This window comes from Heloderma suspectum, chromosome 4 (genome assembly GCF_057233095.1).
Source record: "Heloderma suspectum isolate Gila_16-S chromosome 4, 16-S_ref, whole genome shotgun sequence".
Classification (NCBI taxonomy): Eukaryota; Metazoa; Chordata; class Lepidosauria; order Squamata; family Helodermatidae; genus Heloderma; species Heloderma suspectum.
In genome coordinates, this window is record NC_139461.1 from 263,646,189 (window position 1) to 263,661,499 (window position 15,311).

General features: G+C 39.5%; 1 protein-coding gene across 12 annotated transcripts in view; it reads left to right on the top strand.

Annotated features, from left to right (window-relative positions):
- The window catches only part of PPP1R12B (protein phosphatase 1 regulatory subunit 12B), a 163,494-nt gene that overhangs the window by 70,456 nt on the left and 77,727 nt on the right, over nucleotides 1-15,311 (top strand). For 10 of the 12 annotated variants that reach the window (XR_014790680.1, XM_084853609.1, XM_084853610.1 and 7 more), the window contains 4 exons: nucleotides 275-357; nucleotides 1,679-1,804; nucleotides 4,908-5,090; nucleotides 6,465-6,650. Coding sequence is in view for 11 of the 12 variants with exons in the window: in XM_084853609.1 (XP_084709735.1) it covers nucleotides 275-357; nucleotides 1,679-1,804; nucleotides 4,908-5,090; nucleotides 6,465-6,650 (578 nt within the window). In the remaining variant the exon portion in view is untranslated. The remainder of the gene's footprint in view (nucleotides 1-274; nucleotides 358-1,678; nucleotides 1,805-4,907; nucleotides 5,091-6,464; nucleotides 6,651-15,311) is intronic. The other 2 variants (XM_084853611.1, XM_084853620.1) reach the window with 1 other exon arrangement.

Below are 15,311 nucleotides of genomic sequence, written 5' to 3' on the forward strand. Positions count from 1 at the left end.
AAGGGAGTGCACAGTCTCAAACTGTGCCTGTTTCCCTTAACCATGGTTAAAGGATTGACAGCATCACATTTGTATTGGCCCATAGGGAGAAAGGAGAACAAAATTTCTAATTAATTACAATGATGATGGAATTACATATCTGTTTCCTCCAAATTTACTATGGAAAATATTTAATTTGGAACAAAGCACTTGAAAACAGAATTTGTTTAGGAACTACTAGCATTTTTGACTGAAAAATTCACTATAATTAAGGACCTTGTTTTTATTTTGGCAGGACAAGGACAACAAAATCTATTTTGCCTCAGTAGCCCCTCGAAGGTTAAACAGTACGGGTGACATAGAAGAAAAGGAAAACCGGTAAGACCCTTTGAATTTGGAGCTCAGCTTTTATAGAGGTGAATATTTATGAATTGAATCTTTGGAAAGATTCCCTCACTATTTCTCTTACACACAATTAATTTGCACGTTATCAGTCCAGTTACAGATGTTTGAATTAAAGAAGAGCTGTATGTTGAATGTCAGCTATCCCCCAAACACATGTTTAAACTAAGCAGCAAATTATTTAGCAACGCACAGTTCCATTACTTGTAAGACTTGGCTGCCTTTCTTTTTTCTCTTTAAAAAACAGTAATCAGAAGAGATGAAGCTATCTGATTTTTCCTTGGTATAAATGAGGTTTTTGTGCTTCCACATGTTTCTTGTCAATCAATCTTACTTGTAGGAATGACACAACATCTTGATTGTAGGGAAAGATGGATAACAGCAAATTTTAAATATGGAGAGTAGGAACTGGTTTGCACTAGATGATAAGGTTAGTATCATGTGCTACCATGTTCATACATTGTTAATATTCGCTAACATAAACTTTGAATCCTCTTCCCCTACTTGTGCTCTCTCTCACTATATATAGAGAGAAACAGAGCTATCAGGTGGCAGGAGAGGATTCAGAGGGGGGGGGGGAGGACCATTTTGCACATCACAATAATCCATGCTGGAAATCACCCAACCCATGGTGGGTTGGTTGTTCACCCGCTAACCCACATTACTCCCAGCAGATGATCAGGCACTCTGTGGCTTGTCATAGCTTGTTTCCCCTTCAGTCCTCCAGCCCCCTCCCAGCTTATATCCCGGGGGCCTTTGTGGCACAACTGTATCCCAGGCGTTTTCCCAGGAAAGGCTGGTGATGTAGTAGGACTTTTCAGTCTCTCTCTCTCTGGCAGGCAGGCAGGCAGGCAGGCAGATGGACACACACACAATCTGTTACAAATTTGAGTGGATCTCCTATTACCACAGTCCTTCTTATTCGTAGCTTAATCCTTAGATGTAATAGACATTTTCTTATCTGACCTGGAGCACATAGATCCAGTTCCTGAGCAAGTTGATATTTTCTGTACATTTTGAAATTAATGTAAGCATATATACTTTGCCATTGAAAGGCTGTACTGACCTTTACATTCTGCAGCTTGTTGTTGATAATTTTGGCATTTGACATGCATTTGGGCCATAGAAATACTTCAAAATGTAGAACTGTATTTCAAGTCTGAAATCTGTTTCACTATTAGTAATTGACTAGTAATAGGATGTGACTTGGTTGTGAAGGTTTATCACTATATAACAAATATGTCTGAACAGATTTCAGTTCAAGATCCTAGCTACCCCTCCAAACTTGTCTTTGTAGAGAATCTGCTGTTAATTTGGTACGGAGTGGTCCTTACAGCCGGCAACAGTGGAAGGATGAACCAAAGGGAAATGAAGCCCCTGCAACTGGTGCACCTTCCACCTATGTATCTACCTACATGAAAAGGTGAGTCATATAAAAAAAAATCTGCTCGAGGGGGAGGGGGACAGAAAAGGCAACACCTAAAGCTTAAACCTGTGACAGTCTCAGAGATGATCTGACTACCATGAAAATCAGGGAGGACAGAAGGAGGAGTGATTTGGCAAGTCTGTCATTCTTGCTTCTATTGTACATGTGCTGAAAAAGATGAAATTGCCATATGTCAGTATACTCACTACTTTCTTTGCCACATGGAGAAATTATATCCTATGTAGGAAAGGCATTTTTTGTGAAGCAGCAGAAAGTGTCACTTTACCTCAGGGATGATGATGACTCTTTTTTGGCCCTGGGCCTGAATTTCAATTTGGGAAGGGTCTCAGAGGGTGCATTCCAGCAGTGGCAGTCTGAGGACTTGGGTAGGGACCAAGGACAGATGTAATTCTTACCAACTGGGGCATTTTCCCACCAAGCATAGAAAACACAGCTCAATTCTATGGATGTCTACTCAGGACTAAGCGCCAGTGTAACAGCTTTCAGGCCTGAAAAGTGCAGCTCAGTTCTAAACAAGTGACTCAGGAGTAAGCTCCAGTGCAACAACTTTCATGACTGCAAAGCACAGCTCAACTCTATGCAGGATATTTAAAGTTTAATTGCTTTATATACCCTGTTATCACCAGTCACTGATCCAAGATAAGAGCAGAAGAAGCTTGCAGGCTGGATATGGAATCCCTGGGGACCGCATCTCATGGCTGGAGGTTCCCTATCCCTGCTATACCTACAGATTTAGTGGAGTGATGTTGCAGAAACTGCAATATATCTGGATCCTTACGATAACACTTGCTATTTAGGTTATTGAAAATACTGTGTCTGTATGATGTCCAAATTCAGACTATGTGCTTATATGAATTGCTTTGAAATATTATAAAGATCAAGAGAGAGAGAATAGGTAAAACACAATCACAAACATTTTATTTATTTATTTATTTCAGAAGAAATTTTATACAGCTTTTAGTAGAAAGTGTTTATATGTTTACATTCTTTTCCCAACCTTTATATTGTTTCCAGTAGGAATTTTTTCTCCCTTTTGGTATTAACTTCCTGCACTAATTGCCACAGTTACTATGAAGGACCTATTCTATGTGAATAGAAGCTTGTGCTGTTGCTGCTGCTGCTAATCTCACACTAAGCTCTATATGGCTTTTGTGCAATTAGATTTTATGACCCAGAACATCTGTAGTTTGTCCAAATTATGAGATGCAAAGCATGCAGTGAGCAGTGTGACTAGATTTTGAATATCCTGTGTAAACAATACGATAGGGATCCAAAGATACACAAGGCTAATTCTGCATTCCAGAGGGGCTGGAGCTTGAGGTTGTTTTTTAACAACTGCATTTCTGTTATGCTAAATTAGATCCCTGGAACCTGAATAGAGCTTTCAGTTAATGTCTAAAGGACTGTCTATAGGATTAGTAAATAGACTTTTGCCTGATATGCCAGCAAAAAGGAGCAAAATTGAACTTAGAATTGCCTGTTTACAATAATGCCATTTTTGCCACCATGTAGAAGTTCTCTGACCACAGATGATGATTAGCAACTGTCATCTCCCTCTTGTTATGCCACTGGTGTAACCTACCTCATATTGTTTGCTGAACATGTAGCCTGTAAGTCTAGTAAGTAGGCGGAGCCCAGCTTATTCCAGTGACAGTCTCATCCTGCACATAATATTGCCAAAACATTGACACACGTTTTGCACCAAGGTTGGCATACATCTTTAGACCTGATCTTTCTTCTTTTGTCTTATCTCTGTTGGGTAATCTGTAAGGAGTTCCTTATCCCTGTGTGTCATGCCTTAAATTAATGGAGTGTGTTGGTCTAGAGGCTCTTCAGATACTTTCTAGTTATATAACCCTTGTAGTTCTACCATCTTAAAAATTCTGTTAACAAATTGATTCATCCATGCCTCTTCACAGCAAAAACACTACAAATTGTCACTACAGAATTGTTTTATGTTAATCTGTTAAATAATCTTTTCAGATCTATTCCTCGGAAGGCTTTCCCATGTCAAGCCAGAGCATTTTTCAGAAGCACTGTAGGAACGTGTCACACACGCTGTCTCTTAGTGAGGGAATATTTCTGCCATAATTAGCTTCTAGGAAATAAATTGCTTCACTCCAAGTTTTTGGATTGGTACAGACTTGGCTTATGGTTAATTAAAGTACTGTTAAACGAAAAGAATAGCTGGTCTGTGGGAACACTCTTTCAGTTTTTCCTTCAGCCCTCTTCTGGGATCCTGGAATCCTTATTCTTTTTAAGCAAGATGGTACAACAACACAAGGTTGTGAATTTATAAAATTTATAATTTATTGGTTAACAGAAGAGGCTTTTAACCATTTACATCAAACATTAAGTATCATTATACTGTAAACAGAATGCAGTATAAAATGTCAGCTTGACAATCATGGTTCATTATGAATTCCTGTCTTAGTTTCTGAACCTGAATAGTGAATCAGGCCATTCTGAATATAATAAATTGGAGTTTTAAAAATCATCTGTGTTGGATTAAGTGATCTGTATGTAAAAGGCCTATTGCAAGATGGTGGGGTTTCTGGCCCATAATCCCTTTGGAAAGACTATGTACATGTTTTTGTTTAAAATTAGTTTTTTTCCAGGTTTAACGGAAGTTGGTGATAACTCTTTTGCCTGTGCCTGTGCACTTCTGTATAAACTTCTTCATTCTTCCTCAAGTTCAACTTTAGCCAGCTTTTCCTTTACTTGGATATTTCTGGCCTTTCCTTCTCAGTCTCAACTCTTTCATTCTGTTTTGTGACACAACAGAATAACTTGACATGAATATAGTATGCACAACCAAATTCCTATTTCCATTTTTCTGTTCTTTTATCTTATTACTTTATCTCTGATGTTTCTTCAAACTTTCTCATTTTACTTAGCCTGGGGAATTTTGACAGTCCAGAGTGCATTTCTTGACAAGACCCGATTTCTAATCTTATCTCCCCTGCTTTCATTTTGCTGATAGATAAATATTCTCTCAGCATTTAACCAGGGCCCTGTGCTGGTCTGCTAAACTACTTTAGACCTTCTCTGAAGGAAGTGATTTTCTGCTGTCTTACAGTGCTTCATTTGGTAGAAGTAGTGACCTCAGCAGTCCCTACATTTCAGCCAATCGCAATGCATCTTCTACTACCTCACCCACTACCCATGGTTCATCTACCTCACTGGGCACCGAGTGGCAGCTTGCCTCTCGCCCCACATCTGTCAGTTCTAACACTACAGCATCATTCCACCAGTATACCAGGTAAGGGTTCATAATATATCCAGATACCACTAAAGAGGGTTCATAAAAGAGCCCATTAAGTTTGGTGACTAGGCAGTGATTTTTTATGGTGTGATATATCTGTCTGACAGTTCTTCCTGCTGCTATTTATTTATTACATTTCTCTACCACCCATTAGCTGAAGCTCTTTGGGCGGTTTACAAGACAATTAGTAAAGTGTTCTGGCTAGAAAGAAGGGCCATGTCATTTATAAACTGCATACCATGCTAGTTTGTCTGATTAGAGTGCTGAACCATGTGTCTTTTTTTTAGGTAATTTCTTGGGCATGATAGAGATAGATGCAAAGCACCCAGGCCAATCAACTCTTTAAACTAAGTTATTTCAGCATCTGATTCTTTGGGCTCTTAATTTGCCTATTACAGAAATATTTAACCCCTCACCCTTACTTATTTGTAAACTCCCTTAAACATGCCAGTAACTTTCAGAACAGCCAGCTGTTTCATGGAGCCTATATTTTACTCTTTACTGATACTAATACTGCTTTACTGATACTACTGATACCTTTAAGATACTAACCTGGGGTGGGGAACTTCTGGTTCTCCAGAAGTTGTTGGACTCCAATCTTGTCCATGCTGGCTGGAGCTCATGGGAGTCAACACTTCTGGAAGGCCACGGGTTCCACACTCCTGTTCTTACCATGTTCATCACATACTTTGTCAGTGTTGCTTTATGTACAGAGAAGGAATAATTGTTCCAACGTATCTATTTAACAATATGTATTAGTTGCTTATATACAAGAAATTTCTAAGTGATGTGCAAAAACAAATCTTCATACAGAGGACAAGATTACTTTCCTGGGCATGCCTGCTGGAAAAGGCATGGGGCCTGCCTTCTGTAGTGGTAGGGAGTTCCAGAGAGTGGGCACTGCAACACTAAAGGCCCTATTCTGAACCATGATGGACCAAACTTCCACCAGGAGGTATCTCCTGATGAGCGCAGCAACCAAGCAGGCTGGTAGGGGATCAGACTTAATTTTTAGACGATAACTGGTTTAATGGTTTAACTCATTTTTATTTATTTATTTATTTATTTATTTATTTATTTATTTCTATGCCGCCCAATAGCCGAAGCTCTCTGGGAGGTTCACAAAAATTAAATCCAAGCAACACACAATAAAACAATTTAAAATATACAGAACATTAAAAACACAATATAACAGTACAACCACAATAAAACCTAGCAGCAGTGCAGGAGTTTAAAATACAGGTTTAAAACAGCAAAGATAAAAATTTAGAAAGCTAAAATGCTAAAATGCCATTTTGTTTCATATTCTCCCTGCCCTCCATCCCCCACCGCTTTACAGTTATGCATGAGCCTCTGTTTTTTATTTTTCAGATCCCCTTATAGGCAACAACCTGACTCTACTGCAGAGAAGAGCACAGAGGGCATCTCTCCTAGCATTCCGTTAAGTGTCATAACAAATCTCACTGTACCCACTAGTGCCAATGGTGTTACAACTGCCAGCTCTAACTCATTGACTGGAACAGAGACCTCTGCTGGTGATGCCAGGGATCGCAGAAGGTTAGTAAGCCTTTCGTTGGTATTCTTATGCGCTGTGTAGATCAACAACAACAACAACAAGATGCCTATGGCCCAGTCTGCTGACCAGCAAAGCCCCTGACAGTCTTTCCATTACCCTTTGCTTTGTTCTGACAATGGATTAAAAACTTTCTCCAGGTTACTGCTTCATTTCCTCCTAGAACGTGATCAGATAGTTCACTAGAGCCAGAGCACTATCTGTGGGCAAAGTCATGTTGCAAATATATTTCCATGTAAGAAATTACTTTTACAGAACTTCATATTATTCATATAAAAATTACTTGAGATGGGTGTATTCCTCCATTACTGTTTGAAAGATTTTGTAGCTTTGGCATTTACAGTCAAATATGGCTTTTGCTTGGGGAAAATAGGTCCCAGACACTTTGTTATTTGGATAAGCGTTGTGTGTGTATATGATTTTTTATCTATGTATATTCCATGCAAAAACTTGAAAAAATGTAGGAATGTTTTTATGCTTCAGCTGTCACTTGTCGTCTTTCAACGCCGATAGAGTATTAGCCATTGTCATTTGTATAACAAAGCCTTGGGATTCTGCTTAGTCTGGTTGTTTAGAATGTTTTTATAATGTTATGGAATATTCCATTGCAATCAGTTGCTGAAATTTTCTACAGTACTATGCTTATCTGGCACTATTGAAGTACACATTAGTTTTGCTTACATTTCTTGGAATTATCGTAACTACCTAAAAGGAGGTGTTTTAATGGACAATAATCTCTGGACATTTCACAAAAATTAAAACCACAGAGTGCAGCATAAAACAATATAAAATATGAAAGCTTAAAACCACAGTATAACAGTACAACCAGAATAAAACCATTTCCGGGCCCAATTCAAAGTCCTGGTATTAACATTCAAAGCCCTAAATGTCTTGGGACCAGGTTATCTTAAGGATTGTCTCCTCCCATATGCGCCTGCCTGGACCCTATGATCATCCTCAGGGGTCCTTCTCTGGGAGCCCCCACCAAAGGAAGTGAGGTGGGTGGCTACCAGGAAGAGGGCCTTTCCTGCGGTGGCACCCCAGCTGTGGAATGTGTTCCCTAGAGAGGTTCACCTGGCACCTATATCGTTTTCCTCCCGGTGCCAGGTGAAGACCTTTTTATTCTTCCAATGTTTTAGAGTTTTAGCTTCCTAATCTTTTAGCTTTGGTTGTTTTAAATCTGTATTTTAAATATCTGCATTGCTGCTAGGTTTTATTCTGGTTGTACTGTTGTATTGTAGTTTTAAGCTTTCATATTTTATATTGTTTTATGCTGCACTCTGTGGTTTTAATTTTTGTAAACCACCCAGAGAGCTTCAGCTGTTGGATGGTATAGAAATGAAAAACAAACAAACAAACCATCTCCTAGGTAATATGGCATATGTTAGATGCCTGGTATTCTATGGGGCAGTGGGAGCAATGGGAGTTGCAGTTGGCTTCAGAATTGCAAACCCAGGCTTCCTTTTTTCTTTCTTTCCCCCACTGGTGATTAAGCTCCGTTGAGGCCACCACACTTTTAAATGAGATTAAAGCAGATGTTATTTAAATGGTGACCAATTTTGGCATTTAAACTGGATTCTAAGAAATGTAGATCACCTAGCTTGAAAACTATAGATTTTTTGAGAGGAAGCCAGCTAGCTTAAAATGGAAAATAGCAGACATCTGCCAGATATCACAATATGGGCTTTCAGCACTTAATAGCAGCTGTCACAATAGCACATTCATCTAATTCAGTGTTCCCAAAGCTTCACGTTGCTCTTAGCAACAACAACATAAACTCCCAGACTAATATTAGATCATTAAGATGCCTCCATAACAGGCAGCCTCAGCTTGCCTATTTGAAGCTACTGGATTAAAACTGAATGCATTGCTAGATTTAGGGAGGAGGAAGTAAGCTGCCTGGAATGTCCTTCCCTTCAAAAGGCTGCTGCTTCACTGATGTAGAGGCGATAACTGACTGATTTATTCTAACGTCTTAGTCCTTTTGAAGGAAATCTGGGAGATGCAGCTCTTGAACAAGCACCTTACATGAGTTATGTCTTGCATGCAAAAATATAAAGCCCCACATGTACAAGCTCCTATTCACGCCTGATTTATACTTTCCGACAATGCTTGGGAGCCGCTTCAATGTGATCCAGTCCTTCACTGCATCTAGCAGCATCTGAACAGAGGAACCACACGAGTGGTCCTTCCCACAAAGATTTCATTCACTCAGCCAGTGTGGCTTCTCATACAGACATTAAGGAAGCAGTGTAGGACTATACCAGCATGAAATGGCTCTTCTGTAGATGTGGTAATGTACAAAGTAGGCCTAAGACTAACTTTGATTTATACCATGATTCTAAGTGTCTAATTTCAGAATAGATTTCAAATGGAGACTGCCAACATCATCTGCTCTTGTTTTTAGCATCAGCTATGGAAATCTGGCAATTAACTGTAGGCTTACTTGGTTACTGATGCATATTCCTTTACCCTGAATTATCCTGCAGCATTACATCAGTATTGTGCTGAGTGTGCTGTCTTAAAATCTTGTCTGTGCTCTTTGCTGCCTTAGTGAAATATGTTCATTTCCAGTCTATGCAGAAGCACTCTGTCTTGACCTTGCCATTGTTTATTCACCCTTTGTATTAAAAACAATAACCAAAAACATATGAGACATGATTACTGGACTTTTAGTCATATGGTTGAAAATATTTATCATTTAGCAAATTGCTGACCCGATAGGATTGTGTTGTAAATCAACACTGGGCACAAAAATATGTCTGTGCCTTCAATATGTTGTGTTCTGTGATATAATTATAAAAAATCAGTACTACTGAGGTTCTGGGATGGCTCTAATATATATGTGGAAAAATCCAACAAAAAATGTTTTCTCTTCCAAATGCAAAACTAAGTGGCCCCTTGTGTAGGGGATTTGGTGTCACTGTGAATGCTTTCAGTTGCTCAGCTAAATTAATCACTGGTTATGTACAGAATTGTTACCAATTTCTACTGTTTGCGTTGATGGGTTATGATTTATCAAGGCATGAACACAAGAAAGAAGTATTCATTTCATAGGCAGTGCCTGATAACAGCAATCTGTTCAGATATCAAATGCTTCACATTGGGTATAGTATCAAATATTCAAGAGGAATTTCCAAAAACTGCTTTCTCTGCTCTCAAACACCACCTACTGTTTGGAAATTGTGCCTGTCCTTGGGCCCGTACTGTGGGAGGCATTTGTATAATATAATGAGTGAGCCTCCAAGAGACATTAGATCCTTGGTTTAGAAGTTCAGACATACGTATGTCTTAGATGCTCTTCTATATACATTTGGTCTTTTACTTTTTGACTTGTAAAAAGAAATGGCTTTTTCCACATCTAGAGGACAAGTAGCACAAGAATATGGTGGTGACACCTCCCTATGAGCAGCACATGTGGCAGCTTGGGATGATAGGAGGAAGAGAGCCAGAGAAACGGCATGAGAGACCGGGGGTGGGGGGGAGCCAGGCAATGGGCATGGGAAAGTGGCGGGACTGGCCCATGATAGTTGGCGTGTGTGGGAGAGAGAACGGTTATGGGAAAGTAATTGATGAGTGATAGAGCATGCATTGGAATGGGAGGGCAGAGAAATTCTCCTCCACTTTATCGATTAGGAGTTGTGCGGAGGAATGTGTGCACTGCAATTTACCTGCCAAACATTGGTGCTAGTCTTAATGTGCATGGAGGTGGGTGCTGGGATGTTTTGGAGAGCTGTATTTTTTTCCTTTCAGCACAACCTGATGAAGGATTAAATCAGGCCCATGGTGACCAAACAGTAGTATCTGAGGAATATGACTCATGTTTGAGGCTGGACAATCTTGTACACATTTTACTGTCTGGCCAGCTTATCTGGGTTTTACTAGGAGCTCTTCAATTAGTAACTATTTTCTGGAATCTAGACTTCCCTGAATTATTCCATTAAGCAGGCTACTTTAGCCATGGCTTGCCAGGTCTTCAGCTATTTAGTCGAGTACATCTCCCCATTACGAACGAATGAACAAAAGAAAGATCATTTTGAATGGAGAAAAACTACATATGGGTTTCAACCTGCAGAGTTACTGCATCTAGTTATTTGAACTAAATATCTTGTCTTGCTAGAGCTTAGCTGTTTAAAATCATTTCTCTTGTTGAACTTAGGCAGGAATTTGTTGTTGGGTCCCCAATTTTCTAACACCTGGCACAAACTTCTTCTGGTCTCTCAGTGCTGTTCCTTTATCTTACCTTGAACTCTTTGTTGTGCTGTCTGCCTGCCACAATCTGGTTCGTTGTCCTCAGTTCATCTTTGGGATAAAAATGAAACCTTTGATTTTTGTAGAGTGCTGTGCACAGTTAATGGTGCTATGAATGTTTGATTGCAGTAGAAAAACATGTCAAAGAAAAATAATGTCCTGAAAGCATTAGGAAAATGTCATCTGAGACATCTTCATTTTCAAAGCAAATTCCCCATTTTTAAACTGTAATTCAAAGATTTCAGAGCAAATTTCCCATTTTTAAACTGTAATGAGAAACTAGTGCCTGGTTCTGCTTTTTCCCTCTTCCCTCACAGTCCCATAACTTTTTTGTCATGTCCTTTAGACGGTAAGATTGAGGACAGATACTATCTTATTCCTGATCTTTGTAAGCTGGGAGCCTTTTTTGGCTGGCAAGTGGAGTAAACTCCCTTCAAATAAATAATAAACTGAGCTTTGTTAAAATAGTGTGTAGGCTGTATCTCCAGGCTGCTGGATTCAGTTATTGCTCTTAGAATTGTATGCATGCTTTGATTCTTGGCATTATTTGAAATGCTGACCGTGTGGTAGGTAAACCTTCTTGGTATAGCTATGAGTTAATACCATAGCACCCTTTAAGTTAGGGGTAGGCAGTGTGACACCAATGGGCACCAGTGTGCCCTCAAACACCTTTCTTGGATCCCTACCTCCCCTACTTAAAAAAAAAATCTTATTGGCAGCTGGGATTGCTCCAAAATAAAGTTGGATAAATAAAATAAAGGCCTCTAGCTGCTCCCATGATCTTCTTCCATGAATGCCTGTGTACTACATGTGGGGCTCAGACATATTCTTAGGAAATGAAGATTCCAGGTGCCTACAGACCAATGCTTTCATCTGAAGTGCACCCATTTTGTGGTGGTGCCCATGATAATTTCTTAAATTGCCAATTGTGCTCACAGGCCCCAAAAGGTTGCCTACTTCTGCTTTAAGTGAGTAAAAAAGGTCTACAAAACAGTAAAATTAAAAATCCTAAATCTCTTTGTATGGATGTATGCATTGGTCTACAGCCATTTCTAGCCCTGTCTTCGATCAACAAGTTTGGGTTTATTTCAGATTGAAACATTTCATTTACAGGAGCAGTCTGGCATATTCCTACATGAATAGAGTACTTAAGGTATTGTCTTCCTGGAACAAGGGGTCAGTTTCCCCCTCCCTGCTGCATACTCGGCGCTGTATTAGGAAAGGGCAGCAAAGGCCTCCACACACTTAAAGAAGCAAGCAGTCATCCAACACCTGCTACTGAAAGTGCTTATCGGCCATGCGTTTGTAATTAATCTCTTTGCGATAAAGTTGTCCTTTTGTAAAAAAGAGCTGCCAATGCTGGTGTGATGATGTAGGAGGGGCAGGAATTCTGCCTGCTATTTGATTTTCCATGTTCGGAAGAGGAAACATTGTGGTTGCTTTATCGGACATCAGGCTATATTTTTACGTGCAAGAGGTCAGGGTGAGGAGTTGTGTGTTATTATAGAAAGCCTGGCTTCCTGTGCAGCAACTGAGCAGGTGTATTTGCAAAGGTTTCAGCTCCTGGACAGACTTTCTGAAGAAGTTCAAGGTGGGAGTTCAGTGCTACCTTTTTTTGCTAAGTGCAAAACAGGAAGGTGGGCAGATTGAAGTAGATTGGCAGTTAGCTAGACTTCATAAACACTTGCAGGCTAAGCTTATGTAGGAATTTAAGAGAAATGCCCAAGACAACAAATGTATGCGTTGGGAGTGTCTTTGAACTACAATTTGTACCCAGCAAAATGGCTAAAACATCTGGTTAAACTGCCTGTATTTTAGTGTGTACGTTTTATTCTGCTCTTTCCTCTCAGAACACTAACTAAATGAATGTGTGTGCTTGCTACCTTTGGTTTAGGATAGATACTTGACGATCTTTGACTGTGCACCCTTAGCAGAATTCTGTTCCTTATGCAGATTGTTATGGAAGATGAATAGAAAATTAATTAAATTGTCTCTTATCCTTCATGCCTGTTAGTGGACTATGAGACAGAGTCAGGAATGACGTCGTCTGGGTGGGTTTTTGTCTCTAACTTTGTTCTGTTCTTTCAGCAGTCAGTTTAGTAAAACACTGTAGGTTTTGCATTTAAATGGTTATATGCATAATACATGTAGTAAACATGCTAAAAGTTGAGTGAAGTATAAACACACAGGTCTCTAACAATAGAAGCATACTGTGGCTAGCCTTTCTCCTTTGAAAAAATGTGGGGGTTACACATTTTTTTCACTCCACAAGGTGGCAGCAGATGACTTGCCATCCTGCGTTTAATTCTGAATGGGGTTGAAGTACTTTCTAACTTTTGGGGGTAATGTGGTTTATATGTTCACTTCTATGTAAAGGCCCAAGTTTCCTGGCCTCTCAGCATGAATCAGTAAATCGTTCTCAAATTACAATAACTTACCCTGGTAACCAGCTATCTCTTATGAACAAGAATATGGAGGAAATTCCTTCTGACCATAACTTTGCAGATATAACTGCTACTTTGTGGGTCACGTGGTATTCTCTTCTCTTTGGAAGAGTGTCCCATTTTCAGCTAAAATATAAACTGAGATTTCGCCTATAACAAGAGTGTATTTGCATATCCAAATGGTTAAGTTTGCCCTGAAAATAGCAGAAATATCTTACTGACTTTGTAGATGATGATGATGATGATGATGATGAAATATATTCAGTAATGAATGTATATGTCACACCTTCAGCAGGAAGTGCTCCCATAATGAGTTGCAGTAAAAAATAGAATTCGATAAAAGGTATGTAATATGCCTGTATGCAATTGATGTGGGTTGTGTTATAGCACTCTAAACTAGTATACGTGTTTTTGAATCAGAGAGAGAATATTCTCAAGTCCTGGATATATCCATTCAAAGTTGACAAGTAAGCCTAGCCAGTCCATGTTAACCTTCTACTATTGAATGCAGACTGGCTAATTGGATCTTTTATTCCCTTTGGTGGTGCTAAACCAGAGATGGGTAAAAGCACCACTGCTAGCATCAGGCTTTTGCTGTTGTAAGTTATGTCAGCCATGCTGCTCCTTCCAGTCCCTGGTCTGCTTTATGGAGACCAGCACTGCCCCTCTGTAATTTATGCATGGCAGTTGTGCTTGACCCACTGAAAACCCTCTAAGTGCCATTTTAGTCTGTATTACAGAAAAGAGCAACCAAAATGATCAAGGGGCTGGCACAACTCCTCTGTGAGGGAAGGTTACCACGTTTGGGTCTCTTGAGCTAAAATAAAAGTGAATAAGGGGCACATGATAGAGATATATACAATTTATGCATGATGCAGAGAAAGTGGATACCAGTCTTCTAATATAACCTGCCTAAAGTGATGGAGCTGAATTGTGGAGGATTCAGGACAGATGAAAGGAAGTACTCCTTCATACAGCACATAGCTAAACTGTGGCATTTGCTGCTGCGAGATGTATTGACGGCCACCAACTTGGACAGCTTCAAAAGGTGATTAGACAGATTCATGGAGGATAAGGCTATCACAGGCTACTAGTTCTGATGGTTATGTATTTTCTCCATTATCAGAGGCAGTCTGCCTCTCAATACCAGTTGCTGGGGAACAATACAAGTTGCTGGGGACTGCTTGTGAGTTTCTGCTTGTGAGTTTCCCACAGGCAGCTGGTTGGCTACTGTGGGAACAGAATGCTGGACTAGAGAGGCCTTTGATTTGATCCAGCAGGGCTCTTCTTATGTTCTTGCTGCATCATTTGTGTAATGCTTCACTGTGGTTTTAATGTTTTATATATTTTGTATTGTTTTATTGTATGCTCTTTGGTTTTAATTTTTGTGAACCGCCCAGAGAGCTTCGGTATAGAAATAAATAAATAAATAATGCTTCAGGCCGAATATTCTACATGACGTTTCTTAAATGTAATTGTGCATTGTCATCAATTGAAATTTCATGTAGCTGCAGGGTAAAATAGTTCTACTTCTGTTTAGGCCTTCCTTAACACCAACCTTGTCTGGGATGTATACAAAACCATTTGGTTCCAGGCTTCTTTTGAGCCACAGAGTACCTAAATCTTATAGGTGCTCAACAAATAATAGGACCCATTCATGACCAGGATCTGAAGATGGCAAACATCAGAATGTCATTAACTTTGAGAATAATGGCTTTGGCTTGATTTCAGGTAGTGATTTGTCCTAATATATCCAGCATGCATAAGGATTTGTTTATTGATACTGACCCTTTGGTGCATTTCTGATTGAAATAAATTTTCAAGCCAAATTCATGTTTGATCTAATTCTCATGTAAAATACTGATGTAAAATAAATCTCAATAATTATATGCCACATGAGAATTTGTGTGCAATCATGAACTTTATTCATCTGAATATCCAAAAGAACAG